The sequence below is a fragment of the Anser anser genome (assembly GCF_964211835.1).
Source record: "Anser anser genome assembly, chromosome: 7".
Classification (NCBI taxonomy): domain Eukaryota; kingdom Metazoa; phylum Chordata; class Aves; order Anseriformes; family Anatidae; genus Anser; species Anser anser.
This window is the reverse complement of record NC_139727.1, coordinates 21,919,695-21,936,029: the sequence shown is the minus strand read 5'-3', so window position 1 is coordinate 21,936,029 and position 16,335 is coordinate 21,919,695. Positions and strand designations below refer to the sequence as shown.

The 16,335-nt window shown below is 44.7% G+C and overlaps 2 protein-coding genes across 14 annotated transcripts in view; both read left to right on the top strand.

Moving 5' to 3' along the window:
- MARCHF8 (membrane associated ring-CH-type finger 8) overlaps window positions 1-5,354 on the top strand; it is a 95,542-nt gene extending 90,188 nt beyond the window's left edge. For all 12 annotated transcript variants that reach the window (XM_083843618.1, XM_083843624.1, XM_083843615.1 and 9 more), the window contains one exon: window positions 524-5,354. In XM_083843618.1, the coding sequence (XP_083699744.1) occupies window positions 524-828 (305 nt within the window). In that variant the 3' untranslated portion in view covers window positions 829-5,354. The remainder of the gene's footprint in view (window positions 1-523) is intronic.
- A 6,061-nt stretch (window positions 5,355-11,415) lies between these two features.
- The window catches only part of ALOX5 (arachidonate 5-lipoxygenase), a 31,161-nt gene continuing 26,241 nt past the window's right edge, over window positions 11,416-16,335 (top strand). Inside the window, exon 1 of one of the 2 annotated variants that reach the window (XM_083843613.1) lies at window positions 11,416-12,401. In XM_083843613.1, the coding sequence (XP_083699739.1) occupies window positions 12,252-12,401 (150 nt within the window). In that variant the 5' untranslated portion in view covers window positions 11,416-12,251. Of the gene's footprint in view, window positions 12,402-12,466; window positions 12,646-16,335 lie in introns of those variants that run through there. The other variant, XM_083843614.1, reaches the window with a different exon arrangement.

The window sequence follows — 16,335 nt, the reverse complement described above, 5'->3', positions numbered from 1 at the left end:
ATTGTCTGCTCTGCATAAAGAACACGTCAAGCTAAATGGTATCAGTGGTTCCATTTTGAGTTCGAAAACTATGACTGTATACTGTGTGATGACAGTGGAACAGACTTCTTAAGTCACTGAGTATCTTGCTATCAAGAGGAAAACATGTCATAGAATTCTTTTCATAATCTGTTCCAATTTTCTTGTAAAAACAGGTGTAAAAGGACCTGAAGTTATTACTGGCTGTTGCCTTGATAGTGCTGTACAAGAGCTCAGTCACAGAGGATTAATTGTTCTGTTGTTGTTTTTCTTTTTTTCCTCTGGTGGGTGAAAATAAACATGTTATGTGAACTCAACAAGCTTAGAAGCCTGCATGCCTTTAACTTAAAGGGAGAAAAAAGGCAAAACAAAACAACAAAAAAAAGGCAAAATAGGAACTCTGTGACAGTCTCCTTAAGGAATGTTTTTGAGAGATGCAATGTCGTCTACCCAATATTGACCTGGTCCTTTTTATTTATTCCTTTTTTTTTTTCCTTTCTTCCAGGGATTCTAGAATGGCCATTTTGGACTAAGTTGGTGGTTGTGGCTATTGGTTTCACTGGAGGACTTCTGTTCATGTATGTACAATGCAAAGTGTACGTACAGCTATGGAAGAGACTTAAAGCTTATAACCGAGTAATATATGTACAAAACTGTCCGGAAACTAGCAAAAAGAATATTTTTGAAAAACCTGCACTAATGGAGCCAAACTTTGAAAGTAAAGAAATGCTTGGGGTTCACCATTCAGATACAAACTCTTCACATTACACAGAGCCAGAAGACTGTGCTGCAGAAATCCTTCACGTCTGACTGCTGGGTGGGAGGGGTGTTTCTGTATGTCCTTGAAGATTTAAAATATCATTGTTTACTGCAAACTGCTCTACCTTTTTAAAATTGGCTAACAGCCGAGGGCTGGCAGATGAAGTTTTTTACATTTGCGTTTTGTGGGAATTTTTTTAAATCCCTTTGGCGTATCCATCAGCGTTATCATGGTTGCATACCTCTCAACATTTCGTCTCACGTACTGGGCTGATCAAAGAGCCACAGGTTACTGAGTAGAATGAGCCTTGGTTGTGGTATTAAGCAAGCCACTAGTGAACTGTCATCAACTTCATGGAGTCTGTTACTTTAGAAGATGACTCTAAATGATTCTGGAAGATGTATAGAGTGTTGGTTGTTGTCTTTTTTTTTCCTGTCTTGTGGTTTTTTTCTAAACAGGATGAAGGAGGCTGTCCCAGACACTGAGGGAAATGAGAAAGCTAGAGTCTAATCTACTGCTAACACTGCCACTAACATTTTGTCTTAGGCAGCAGGTGTAAAATTATGCTTTGCATATTGTGATGAGACTCATAAAGCATATAGCACTTTTAAAAATCTTTATTTTGTAATATGTATGTCCAATGTGAATGAAACTTGAAAGAATGTGTCATTTTCAGAACATTTCTTCATTCTCTACCCCACTCATTCTACTGAAACGTAAACCTCTTGCCTTATTTAAAAAAAAAATTAAAATTCCAACCTGTGATTTCTAACACATGCACACATTATCTTACTAAACATAACACTAAAAAACTGCCTCTTTGGGTTTCCTTTGAGGAACAATTTTTTTTTTCAAAGGATGTTGCACTTGTGACTTGTGTTTGGGGAGTAGTGGGTGTGTACAGTGTTTGTTTTCAATGCGTAATGGTTTCAATGCTCTGGGGATTGGTTTTGCTTTTTTTTTTTTTAAAACAGGTTAGGTCATCAACGGACCTGCACTTATATACCTGATGTAACTTTCATTCCAAACCATTGGTTAAGGTTTTGTTAGTATATTGGTAAAAACGTGAGCTGTTATGGAAAAAAGATACTTAGTCAATACAGCTGAAATTGGTTTTCCTTCTTTAGTGCTGTGTCATGTGTGAATTACCCGAGAATTTGGCATTGTGAGAGGAGGTACTAAGTTCAAAGTTGAGGAAGTAAATATTGCACAAAGTGTATGAGTTTAAAAATGGTTTTAGTCCTGATGTGATAAATTACATGGTCAGAGAATTGCTTTGGCTATTGCTTTGAATTTGGGACTTCTTAATCAGTCAGCTTTAATGAAAAGAGGGACAGTGTTAAAATCTGTTTGCAGAGCTTTAGACAGACTTACCCACTTACTTGACCGTTCTGCTTCACTGAACCACTGTCCATCTTCAAGTCATTTAACCAAAGTCTCACATCAGTGTGACTGGGGCAGGCCTGAAGCCCAGCTAAAACTCAGCACATGAGGCTTCTACATCTGAAAGCTAACTTTCTCTACCAGAGCCCGGTCTAAATCTCTGTAAAGTCAATGATAATTTTCTGACTGGTGTTATTAGGAGTTGCCTGGACTTCTCAGTTAGGTAAAAGCTTCTGTTTGCTTATTGAGATACTGAATTAAATCCTGAGGTCCAGTTCAGGTTTTACTTTGTCCTTTTCAAGTACAACTTTCATTGGGCATAATCTTTTCATATTAAAATTAGTTGCATTAACATATCCCAAAGAATAAGAGATCAGTGATTTTTTTCTTAAAATGTAATATTAATTTATTTCTAAATTAATCTTTAAAAAAAAATGCCTGAGAGGGGTCTATGGTAAGAGAACACACACTAAGAGCTGTTAGAAGTGTGTGTGTGTGCCTCTGTATGATCTCACGCTTGAAGTTTACTGGCTGTGATCTTCATGAACAACACAGTATTTTGTTCTTGATGTTTTAAAATATACAGACTTCTAGACAGTTCTAGCAAAGCTGCACTGACATGGGTTTGCATACTGTGCGAGGTGTCAGGATGTCCCATGCTTATGTGATAAAGGCAGACAAGCCCTGCCAGTGCCTGGGCAGCAATCTTCATGGCCATGTGCATGTAGAGTTTGTTGCCTACACCTGCCATATTTTAAAGTGCAATTACTTGGACCCTTTCCCGAACTCTGCTGTGGATGATCCTGCTCTGAAAACCCAGATAGATAACAGTCTTGGTTTGGTTTGTTTTTTGTTCTGTGAAAAGGTTTACTGGATAAACTCAGGTGGGTTAATCACGTCTTACACACCTTCATCATTTTCTTCTGAAATGCCCAAGTGCACATGGCTTTCATGTCTGCAAGATGCACAGAATCAGCTGCAGACTGATGCTGTGTGTGTTCTCATCTGATCTGTGGCCAGTAGGGGAAATGAAAATGGACAAGTTCTGGTATGAAACCTGTGTGTGCTCCAGCTCACATCTGAGGCAAAAGTGTCTGACTGATGTTCTGACAAGCACCAGTATGGCATACTGTAAAATGCTGGTCCTGTTTCAATCACTGTCATAAATGATTCTTGGTGAAGCATTGTGAAATCTCATTTGGCGTTTTGGAAGCTCCATGCAACATATGCCAGTTGGTGTTCAGTGTATTCAGGATGCTGAAGTTTTGTTTTGTTTTGTTTGTTTGTTTTTGCTGTAACCCTATGTATCTTCAACTTGGGAAGAAAAACCATCCCCAGTAAAATCATCTGGAGAAAAATAATTGCAGATAAAATTGTTTTAGCCAGTGTTGCTGCTTACCGTTCCCTTTCCGCAGTAGCTTTTTTTCTGAAAGAAAGGCATAGTATTTAATCCTCTATGCTACTGAGGATTGCTTAAACCAGTAGGGGCTGGTTTGGGCTGGTTTGAACCAGAAGAGATCCATCTGTCAGGATTTTTTGTTTCTGCCAATCACACTTGTGCTAATTCTTGCCTGATGTTAACAGGGGGCTTCTGGAGCTGCAGTTCTCTGCTTCTGCATGGTGCTATCAAGTGGTATAAGAAGGCTGAGTGGTGCTTTTTCTTTCTTTCTCCTTAAGGAGATTGTTGACTTGTTTTCAGCTTCTAGCTGTGAGGCACTGATGCTAGCTCAGGTGAGCACCGTCCTTTCTGCCCGGATGTTGGTAAGGGAAACAATCACACCCCCATCACACCAGGCATTCCAAAACTTCCTTTTGGCAGCTTTTGAAATGACAAAGTCTTTTCTGGTCCTTGTCCTTTCCCCAACATTAGTTCAGATTACCTGTGACTTCCCTGAGATGAGATTTAAATAGGAGGGAGTAAAGGCTTAACACCATCTACCACAGCCCCTTCACTAAATTGCCAGAGCCTTTACTGATATGGCTTAGACATCTGACCAGACTCCCATGCTATTGACTATTAAGTCCTGTCCAAAAAATCACTGGCTATGCCAAGGAAATCTCCCTGCTACGTCGTGTTCAGTGCATCTGCCAGGTCATGAACATGCATTATGTTAGAAATACAGGCATATGCTGCAGAAGATTGCTTCACTTTATGACATCATGAGATGTTAAATTCATTCCTATGATTTCTCAGGACTTTCTTCAGTTGTAATCCAGTATTCTGGGGAGGGGGTCAGTGTTTAAAATGTTTCCCTGGGCTCTGAAGATGTGGCCAGTCCTGGCACCATTACCTGGTGAATGTCATTGAGGTTGGCTTTGCTTCAGCAGGAGGGATTCAACAGAGGTTACACCAAGCCTGCAAGGAGCTAGACAAGTGCTGGGCCTCTGTCCCACAGCCTGAGAAGTCCTGGGAATCAATAGTAACTCCCTGTCCAGCCCTTCTACTGTGTCCCCTGTACTGATCAGGGCATCCAGCCTACTTGTGCTGGTGCTGTATCAGGAGCAGATTCCTTCTGCCCTGTGCTTGGCTGGGTAAGTATCTATTACAAACTGGGACTCGGATCGCCTAAAGCTGAGGCGTGTTAAGATACAGATTTCCAGTGTAGTCTGCTGTGGAGGTTGTGGCCAGCAATGAAAGGGAGGTCTGTGTTTCTGGTTGGGTCCCTCTCAAATATGGGTGAAACAGGGCAAATACAAAAGCAAGGATATTGCTGGCTGGATTTTCACAGCATTATATTAGATATGCAAAGAAAACTTCTAAACAGGACCTTTTTTGTGATTATTTTCTAGTTTTGAGATATTGCAGTGTCTGTATATTCCAATGAAGTACGGAAAGCACTTGTCTTTGTATAGAAGATAACTGTTTAAAAATTGCAGCTGATCTTGTACTTAGGTAAAACATTTGTAGATAGGTAATTGTATAACATTAAACAACTTTACACTGGCATGTGTTGTATAGTTTATACAAGACACTTCACAGTTCTGCAGAATTTTTTAGTTAGTAAATTTCTAGTAACTTAAATGTATAGTTTTGTATCCTCTCATGTATGTTCATTTTCTCAGTATTGACACTTGCAGAATTATTTTTAGTTTCTTAAACTGTAATTGGTTATTGTTGTGTGATACACAGGGTTATTGACTGCAACAATAAAGTGTTTCTATAAAAAAAAAAAAGAAACAGAACAAAACAAAATCAGCATAGTATCCGTTTTGTTTCAAACAGCATTAGCGGCCCAGCCTGGAGAAAAGTTGAGCTTCCCTGTAGTGAGATGATCAAAAAAAGTGAGTTAATTTCACCAGAGTGAACCCAGGACCTCATAGCTCTTCAGCGTAGGAGGCCAACACGCAGTTAGGATCCATGACAATGTGATGTATGATGTTGTGGATCATAAAAGGTTAGTTAATCATCAGAATAAGTGGGTGACCCCTTCATTGTAGTGAGAAGATAAAACTTTGTATAGGTGCTTTGGGGTCAGGCGCAGGAATTGTGGGAAGAGTTTTCTGGCTTGTGCCATGCAGGAGGTGGAGAGAGGATTCCTGTGGGCAGTAAAATCTGTGGAGCTTCTTGAGTCAACGCTGAGTGTTGCTATGAGTGCTTGATGTCTGATGTCGGCATTCTCACGTGCATTGGTGCTGAACAGATGATGCTCATTACACTGATTCATGTCTAAGAAGAAAATAAGTTTGCGTAAGCATGGAGTGGTGGACAACTGCAATAGCCTTTTATTGCATGAAGCACAACTGCAGTGCTATATGTCCTTTCATTGCAAGACCACGCCTCAGACACGAAGTCTTCAGCAGTTTTTCTAGAATAGGTTTCTAGCACCGGTAGATCAAGGAAAACTGCTATCTGCGCCACTGTGAGACAGCTTGTAACAAAAGCGTAAATGCCAAAGAGGAAATAAGATCTGGAAAATTGTCAGTAACAGACATGGGGGTCTCAAAGAGACTCTTAGTTAATCACCCCTTAAAAAGAAGGATAAGTTTTGAATTTTATTTAAGGTAAGAAATGGGAGGGCACCTTAATACTGCAGAGGAGTTTTTTGTTTGTTTGTTTGCTTTGCATGGAAAAAAAAAAAAAAAAGTGTCTATGTCCTGTATTCCTTAGTGAAGCAAGTCTGGTTATGGTACATGAAACTATTTGTATAAAGCTTACTGAAATGCACCAGTAAGTCTTATATACAAAAATACCTTGCTGGAGATATGGTAAGTAAGATACAGGGCCTGCCGTTTGATTGACAGTCTCTGGGCTGAAAAGCTGATGGGCTTTTCTAAGGAGCAGAGCCTGTAGAGCTGTTTGGACTCTGGTTTAAAAGTGTTCTTCATCTTGGGGTCAGACACCTCAAATTAATTACAAAATGACTTCTTCCCTCTTGCAAACCTCGCTTTGATCTGAGATCCTTGCTGTCACCGTGTGAAGCGTGCCCATCTCCAAGGCAGGGCAGAGCAGTGGCACAGCTGTGCCTCCAGTGACTGAACTTTTCAGCTGACCTCAGGAGCTGAAGCCATGTGGTGAGTAGTTACTGTCAGCTGGTGGGCAGTATCGGTGTGACCTGCCTCTTGCACCAGGACGGAGCGAGGCCGTGTGAGGCAGGAGGGCGGCAGCAGGGGTTGGGAAGATCCACCTGAGTGTCTTCTGGAGGCTGTGGAGGTGTCAAATGGAGACTGCAGCTGCTGTCTCCCAGCTCCTCAAAAAAACAAGCCCCAAGGGCCTTGAGAGCCAGACTTGTGCCTGCTAACCTGCTCTGGTGGGACCCCTTGGAAAGAGGGCTGAGGGAAGCAGAGGGATGAGGTGCAGAAAGGGGGTTCACAGGATGCCCTGGCTGGAGAGGAGATCACCTCTCTGCAAGGGTTTTGTCAGGAAGCCAGGGGAGGGAAAACAGCTGTGGTGGCTGTGGCCAGGAGTTTGGGGCCCACAATGTCTGAGGAGGAAGCAGGTGAGCTCTTGGAGAGGCTGGTAACACAGCAGAGCGGGCTGGGAGGCTGAGCTGAGGCCTGCTGCAGGCACAGGACACGTATAGCCAGTAGCAGGAGAAGGGCCATGCCCTGCTGTTCTGCCCAACATGCAGGGACTGTACGTCCTCCAGCACGTCTCCCCACAGCTGCCCTGTGGGCCACTGTCCAGATTTCCCCATCCTCAGCCTGTTTACCCATATCATAGCGTGTTTGCCCTTCCCGTTCATTCTATTCATGCAACCCAAATTTCCTTTGTCTTCCTTCCAGCCCTTCCTCTTTCACCAATGTCATTATTTTCTCAGTCTTCAGCTCGCCTCTTGGCCAAGTAAGGCAGAGAGGGTTGTGTCAGGAGGAGCCAAATTACATCAGCATGTGATTCATAAGGATGACTGTTGGAAGTACTCAAAACTGGCACTGTGCATATAAAGCTCAATGTCAGCCTGCCTTCCCAGTTTTTCCTGTAAATCATGTATTTGGATCCTTTCTCTGATGTGTAGGATGATCTCTGATGTTTTGGGATTGATGGGGTATGGTGTTACCACAATCCAGACAGTGAGAAGAGGATGCTTTTTCACAGCCTTAGGATGGATGAATGATATCAGAAAATCAGGCAAAAATATCTCATAGAATAAGAAACAGAGGTTTTAAAAAAAATCATCCTGGCCACACAGAGAGGAGAAAGTAATTCAGAAGGGAGGCAGGGAAGGTTTTAAAAATTAAAAAAAAAATAAAAAATAAAAAATCATAGAGCCCTGGGTAAAGGAAAAGGAAGTAAGTTCAGTGCATTACTCAGGATAGAATAATCGAAAAAGTAATATTGCTCAGAAAGGGTCGAGTGATGGCAAACTTTAAGAATACTCCTTTAAAGTGTGTTCTAGAGAAAAGGCAAGATTGGTGACAGAGGAATTGGTAGCTGAAAATAGAGAGGAGACCTTGGCTGGCAGTGTTAAGGGGCTGAATGAAGTTGTCTCGAAGGCTTTAACATCAGAGGAGGGTTTGAAGTAACTGAATAAAACAACCCCGAGGCTGCACAGAGCAGAGGAGGGAGATCACCACTGAGGGTGTGCTTGTTAAATCCCCAAACTTCAAGGAATCTGGCTTGCAATTCCTAACATTTTTAGACTTCACTAAAATTAACCTCCCAACCATTTTTGCTGGGAGCCTGTTGGTGTGCTGATTTGCTCTGATGCTCTCTTCCTCAAAGGCCACCTGCAAATAGGGCAGACCATGCAAGCTTAGGAGAATTCATCACTATTAGAGCTGTAGGGTCTGGTGCTGGGGACACCATGTTCCTTTGTCAAGGGAAATGGTTATCCTTGTGGTTTGGAGAGAATAGGAAATGTCTCTGACTGAAGGCTTGATTCCAACTAAGAAAACAGCTGTTTTAGGCAACATATGTAGTACTTCATATGGGCTTTTTACCCCTCTGCATCCTAAATTAACTAATAAAGTACCATTGCTTCCTTCCTGAGGATGAACAGAGGTCTTTCTGGAGTCTGTCTTGCCACTTGTCTTGTTCTCATGCTTTACTTCTTCGTCTTGAAAGTGCTGTTACAGGAGGATTGATTTTTTTTTCCAGGACCACAGAATTACCTAAGTCATTCTCCTGCCAGCAAGATGATGGTTAATTTTATCCCAACAGAGCACTTTCTCATGAAAATTAAATCCAACTGTTGAGCTTTCTGGTAGCACTGGGCCAAAGTGGAGGCAGAAGTCAAAGGTTTTATTTGAGGGATGAATTTGGACCTGCTTGCCTTCAAATTAGAGCTGATATTGCACGTGCCTCTATTGGGACTGTCACCAGGGCTTGGGACATTTGCACCAGACTTCAGTCCCCCACTGCTATTCCAGTTTTGTGATTCTCAGATCCCAAAAGGGTGGCCCCAAATGCTGCTGCATTCCTTGTCTGTCTGCCTCCTTTCTTCTCTCTTCTTGCAAAATGCCAGAGCAGCACGGCTACATCTGCAGGGGCAGCGGGAGGATTTGCAGATTTCGGGTGTTTAAGGATACACAGACTGTTTAAGGATATTGTGGTAAGCGTTGGTATAGCAACCCTGCTTCGGGTTTGTGATGGACTCAACTGGTGTCAGCGTCGCCACCACCTGGATAGCAGAGCAAGGACACCCTGTGCTGAGCATTGCTCTCTTAGAGTTGATTTCTGGCCCCTCTGAGCTGGGACAGAAGCAGGCCTGCGAACAAGGAGCTGCTGCTTTCTGGTCTGGTGGAGCAGTGCAGATTTAGCACCCGTGTGTTCTCAGCTACTAAGCCAATGCCCCCTAGATTACTTATGTAGCTTGTAAATTTCTGCAGGCTCTGCTGATCACCTCCATCATTTGGTAATTACCATGTTGCATCATTCCTCCCCATCCCCAGCCCTTTATTAGCATACTTCAGGAGCCATCTGCTGATCCAAATTATCTGTAGCCTCAGGGGAGCTATAAGAGATGTGACATCTTCACAGTACAACCCTGTTTCTCATTGGCATTGCAAGGAGATTGAGAGGGGCAGCAACTGCCTTCTGCTGGAAAGTTCGACACAGTGAATCTGAGCAGTACTTAGAGGAACAGGACCCATGAATAACCCTCCTGTCCCTGCAGCGGGCTCGTGCCCTGCTTCCAAAAAGGGGCAGGGAGTTTTATTTCACCATTCTGGGTGTTTTCCCCTACTGCAGGAACAAGGCTACCAGGCAGAGGCAGCACATCCCAGGCCTGGCCAGAGGAAAGCAGGCTGCCTCTGTCTGCGTGCCTGAGCAGCAGGCTCGCTCATCCCTTGTCCTCGTCTTTAGGACACTCACCTTGGATGCAGCCAGGTGATCCAACTGCCTTTTCCAAGTATGGTTTCCTTGTCCAATGTCAAGCAACCATCGGATAAAACGCAAAAGAGAACCATGCAGGGGTCTCATATGGTGTGGTCTCCTCAGGGGTGAAATAAGGTAGTCACTTGATAAAAGGGCTGGTTTTGCTCTTTGCACGCAGGAAAATGATCTAGTTTGTTTGGCAGGATCTTGATATGAAGCATGTGCAATTCTACCAATAGTAAACGCTATCATCAATAAATCATTGCAGGTGGAAATCGAGATAAAATTGAAAGGTTCTAAAAGACTAAAAAGAGTGAGTTGTGAAGGGGCTGGAGGGAGAGAACAACGCGCTCCTATGGATTTCAGGTACAGGACCAAGCTTATCAAGTATTTTCTTTACTGTGTTGATAAGGGAAGTTGCAGCACTGTAGGGAGACTCCCCAGGCATATCTGTGCAGAAGAAGCCAGAATAGTCTGAAAACAAAACCTAACACCCAGGGGAATGGGATGGGTTCAAACGCTGCTTGGGAACTGAAATGCAAAGAAACGTGGAAACCCACCAAACAAGGTTTGGACAACGCTTTGCTCTGTATTTGCAGCAAAACCAAAGGTGCCCAGAAGGTGGCCTCGTGTCTGACAAAAGCGGGTTCTGAGGCACCGACGTGTGAAAAGGTTTTCAGGTAACTCTGAGTGAAAGCTGTCTGTCAGCCTAAATTTAAGAACTTCAGTACTGTTAGCACCTGTGCAAAAAATGATGTGTGATTTCTTTGAAATCTGTTATGAAGGGAAAATCAAAAGCAAGGAAAGACTTAGGAGTTTGTGGTGCACTTTCATGGGGTCACAGCGTCGTCTGAAGGGATCACGGTGTAGCGGGAAGGATCCCTTGCTGATTAAACCTCGGGAGGAGAGATCAGAGCTCTGGGCTGGGGTTCTGCAGCTACCTTGGGTGTGCGATGTGACCATTGCCAATGTTGCACTTCTGGGTGCTATTTAAAAAGCAGCAGCAGACGAGAGACTCACGCTGAGCAATTCCATATAGCCAAGGAAGGCACAGTGATTTTTTTTGTGCCTACATGTAAGTACATACTCTCAGTGTGGGAGAGCCTTGATATCTGATGGCGTCACAGTATAGCAAGTGGCTGAGTCTCTCTGTACAGAAGAGATGTAGGAGACCTCCAACTCATTTGGAGCTTAGCCCAGTGCCGTCACACTTCCTAGATGGAAGAACAGGGCATTGCAGGCTGTCCACAATGCTCTGTGGCCACCACTGACTACAGTGGGTAAGCAAGCAAGCAAGACACAGCCTACGTGGATAGCTCCAGTTTTAGAAGCTGAAGCAGAGTCTCAGTAAGTGTATCTGCAGTGGTGCCCAGCAGCCCAAGCTGCCGCAGCTCCCTGTCCTTGCTGGAGGGGGGCACGAGGCACTTTGCAGCCAGACTTGCCAGACCAGAAGCAGGCAGAGCCAGGGCTAACTTCAAACTGCTGATGTCTGTCACTTCTGTCATCTGTATGTGACGGCTGGGGGCTGATAATGAGTGCCTCAGGCTGTGAGGAGTGGGTTAATGCGTGTGAGCACAGCAGCTGAGGTGCAAGTGTGCCATGAGCAAAGCTGATTTTAATTTATCACTCCTTAGCTGATTTTAATTGATCTTGCTCTGCTTGCCTGCCACAGAAATTCACAGCAGCAGAGAAACCTGGCTGGCAGCGATGAAGCAAGGTGCTTGGTTTGACCACAGAGCAAAGGAGGCAGGACACTGGGATTTGCAAAAGCCCAGCCTGGCTCCTTTCGGCAGGGCATCGGGCGGCTGGGTTACAGCATGTGGTTTTGGGTGAAAACACAGGAGAATAGCTTCGAAGGTTTTGGTGCCTAAGGGCCAAGTGTACAGCATCAGACAGCTCCACTCGTCCTAATGTTAGCATCTTAATTGTAGCAGAAATTTGGTGCTCGCTATAGGCAGGGTGCAGACTGAGGAATTACGGGATTTTTACCGTGGAAGTGGTGTGGGGGTGCGTGTGTGTACAGCCCTGGTGCGCTGATAGGCAGCTGTGCCGGGACAAGAGGGATTTTGACAAGACCGAGGAGTTCCTTGCACAACGCCTACCAGCGCACGGCTGCCGGGAGCCGAGAGCAGGGTGCCCTGCGGGGACCTGCGGCTTTTGGGTGCGCGCAGCGAGGGCCAGAGGGCGAGGAACGTGTCCCCGTGTCCCCCCCCGGAGCGGGGCCGGGGGGGCGGGCAGGGCAGAGCCGGGCCGGGCTGCGGGGAGGAGGCGGCGCTGAGCGGGGAGCGGGCAGGAGGCGGCTGGGCTCGGCTCGGCTCGGCTGGGCTCGGCGGGACCATGCCGTCCTACACCGTCACGGTGGCCACGGGCAGCCAGTGGTTCGCGGGCACGGACGACTACGTGTACCTGAGCCTGGAGGGCACGGCGGGCTGCAGCGAGAGGCACCTCCTGGACAAGCCCTTCTACAACGACTTCGAGCGCGGCGCGGTGAGTGCGCGGCCCCGGACGCGCTGCCCGGGGCAGGTGGAGCCCCTCGGGGGGCTCCGGTGCTTCCTTGGGAAAGCTGCTTTCGTGCTGCCTGCTGGCGGGTGATGCTCAGGGGCGGCAGTCAGGGCAGTGCCGCCCCCGAGGCACCTCCTGGCGGGAGCTTCGGGGGGGCGGCGGGATGCCTGCCAGGAGAAATGTCCCCCCAGCCCCAGGGAAAGCTGGAAAACAGCGAGGACGTGCAGGGGTAAGGGGGGCTGGGCTGCTCTTGCTGCCCTTGGCTACTGCAGTGTGTGTCCTGTCCTCTCAGGGGTCTTGGCACCTTGTCACAGCGTCCCAGCTATCCGTCTGCAACCTCACATGCTTTAGTTTATCCTCACCGTTTTAGCATGCTATTTATTTGTTTATTGTCTGCTGTCAAAATAATAGATGTGTCTCTTTTCCTTTTTTTTTTTTTGAACGTGTCTTTTATTTGTAAACCTAACTCACAGCTTACAAAAGATCTAACAAGATTTAAGTGGCTTTGAAAGTTTTAGCATAACTCACTTTGGAAATGAGACCTACAGATGCGTATACAAGTGGGACTTTGCTGTCGCAGTGCTGCCTTGCATTGAGGCTTATTTCCACCCATGAGGTTCACAGCCTAAGTCAGCTATCCAGCCTCTTCTGCGTTAGACACCTCAGGTATGGTTAACAGAAGTCAGCATTTTGAGGAAGGGTTGATGGTGTATGTAGATACGGTCCCCCAATGTTTTTAGTTGAAAGTTCTGAGGTAAGTGGTCTAGAAGGTTCGGAGGTGTGGGCACTTACCAGCTGCTGCTCTTGCAATTACTTTCCTTTATGATTAAACATTCATTTGCATAGAGGTCTTGCTATCCTCATCTCCCAAATGGGTATCCTCTCATTCTTCTTCCTTTATCCAGTGAATAGTCACATACTTAACAAAGTAAGCAATGTTAAGCAAAGCTTAGCATTAGTGAGAGAGGTTGAAGACGACCTCAGAGTATCCTGCAGACTCAGAGTTAGTGTGCTTTGCCCAGGAGTGAGCCCTTCCTGGCTGAGGAGATGAGCACTGAGGGACTCCTGCCACCAGGCAGTCTGCTCTTATCCCGAGGCTCCAAAAGAGGGCTTCAGGATCTTTGAGAAGTGGCTGACAGTGCTTTGAACATCTAGGGGGGACTGGATCCTGTCACAGGGAGAAAATGCCATGATGTGAGCATCAAGTGTCTGCCCGGCAGCTGCCTGGGAACTGCTTTGGGACCAGGTCTGGCAGGGGCAGAGACGTGTGAGCACTGGGATCTGCAGGGCGAGGAGCGGAGGTTGGTGGAGCTTGGTAGTTCTAGGGCAGATGTGTGCACCTAGAAGAAGCACTTACATTCACCTCAGGAATGTAGCTTTTAGGTAGATTTGAAAGTTTTTTGTCTGGGTAAAGTGTTTACCTAGCATTTTATACAAAATATTTTGTTAGCTAAGTAAGCTTTCTGAGACAGGGTCCAACTTTTGTTTTTCTGAACTTGTTTCCAACTTGCAAAGGTCCTTGACAGAAACCTTTACTTTTCCTAGTATCCAAATTAATTATTTCCGTTCATTGTTATAAGTTTGTCTGATATGAGAAATATGCAGTCCTTTCTTAATGTGATCTGTATTATGCCTGGTTTATGGGATGTTTGCAATATGATGTGCTAAGTTTTGTTGCTGCAGGCATTTTCTTGGAAAGCGCTGTGGAGTTCTCCAGGCACCTATTCAGTTAACGTTGTGCCCAAAACACTGTGAGTCTTACTAATACATTGTGCAAGGAAAGAAGAAAAGAAAAAATACAGATACACAACAACAACAACAGAAAACCCCTCCTTCCTCCCCCCCCCCCCCCCCCAAAAAAAAAACAAACACCACCAACAAACAAACAAACAAAAACACAAAGAAGGCAAAAAAAGTTTCGGGTTGATTGGTTTGTAAAATGCAGCAATTGAAACCAGTCCTGGCTTGGTGTTTCACTAGTATCCCTATAACTTTCTTTTTCTGGCAAGCAATTTAAATGTGATCACAAAAAGAAAAAAGGGGGCACTTTTCCTGTGGATAACCACAGTTCTGCAGTACTATCTTGTAAGGCTTTGTCCACTTTACAGTTTTGTTGCTAAATGTTGGGCCAGTCTCAGTAGTTCCGTTATTCTGGTAATGGCTTCATTTAAATTAATGCAAATTGTGGGTTTTACTGGATACAGTGGATGAGGGGCTCCAACCACTCCTGAACAGAAGATTTGTGTGCCAAATGTTGACAGAGGGAGAGGGGTGGGGAGAAAACTGGGGGGGCTTGCATAAAGGCAGCTCAGTTTTAGTTTTAGTCTGACTTACTCCAAGTGCTGGACACGGGTAATTTAGAAAGCCATAGCTGCTCTTCTTCACTCACTGTTTTTTGAGTAAGTTCCTGTTGGTGCAGAGCAATTTCAGCATGAGTGTCATCGTGTCCCTCAGTTCTGTTTTCTTCCTGTTACCCCTTCATCTGCTTTTTGCTGAAACTCACTTAACTATTTCCAGAAGGGAAGTACAGCTCTGTCCGCTTTGAGCTTACAGAAGGGGTGCTGGTCTGCGTCATCCCTGCTGCAGTATTAGGCTGGTCAGCAGGAGGCTCCCCTTAATCAGAAAGAGCTCAGGTTTTACAGAGAGTAAATTGCTGGACAGGATGCTACGGGAGTTTGGAGAGTCCAGCAGCCGTCACTAATTCTGTTCTTTCACTCTGAGGTCAGCTGTATAAAAGCTCCAGTCACCACTGGCTCACTGCACAGGCATCAAGGGCACCATGTGTTTACCAGGAGACCCCATGTAATGGATACAATAAAAACCTTGAACAACTAACCTTCAGCATTTATCAGGACCTTGCACCATTTCTGTCGCCTGATGTACTTTTACTGCATTAGCAAAATTGCATTAGTTAATCTCAGTTATTCCTTAGCCTCCCTGGCTCGGAGGTAAAGGAAGCTGAGCGAGGAGGGAATCCTTGCTTCCAGAATTGCCGTTGACATGGAACCATGATGGTCATAAAATGGCTAAAAACCCTCAGCAACATTTAGGCTAATTGAATGGCTAATTTCTGTGTTACATTGACAATGACTTATGCAACTATTTTAGGGCTCTTGTAATATTCTCAAAGAGATTTTTACCAGAGGAATGGGTTTATGCCAAAGTCTTGTCTGTCAAATTGACGTTTCTATCAACAGATTGGGTCTGGTTCACATTGCTGTTTCATTTTTAATCCTAGATGTATTTATATAAGTGTGAAATTATCGAAACTATAGTCATAAATATATGAGGATTCTTTATTAATGTAAGTTAGCTAAACATTTAAAGAAGAGAAATTTTAAAAAGAGTAGCCGGGCCTTGGGCAACAAGGATTTGGGGAAATAGTTTCAGACTTTCTGTGCTATACTGAACACTTGACAGCAAGAGGTTTTCATGAGGACTTGAGCTAAAAATAGTCCAGTATGTTTCTCCTGTCCAGACACTGTCTTTGTTCAGCCTGTGTTTCCTCTGTACGTGACTAGCTCTGGAACTGGAAATGAGTGAAAAGTTGGAGAAAAAAAAATCCCAAATAGCAAAATACAAAGCAGTTCTGATCCAGATGTAGTTTACTATTGCTCTATAGGTTATTGCATTAGTCTTGATGTGTTTAAATTCCTTTTGCAGTGATGAACACAAGCTATTCACATAGCTTTGTGGTTTCATTGGGTCTGTGTTTCTGAAAGGTGGTTACTTCCAGCTGTGGACTGCCAAATGCAACAGGATCATGTTGAAATTGAAAAGAGAATTAATTTTGTGTTGTAATTGCGTAAAGAGGTACATGAGCAGGAAGTGACCGAGTTTGAGATAAATGGTATGATAGCCTGAGACTAGCAGCACTTTTGCAAGGTGCTGTATGGTCTTAGAAAAGACATACGGAATT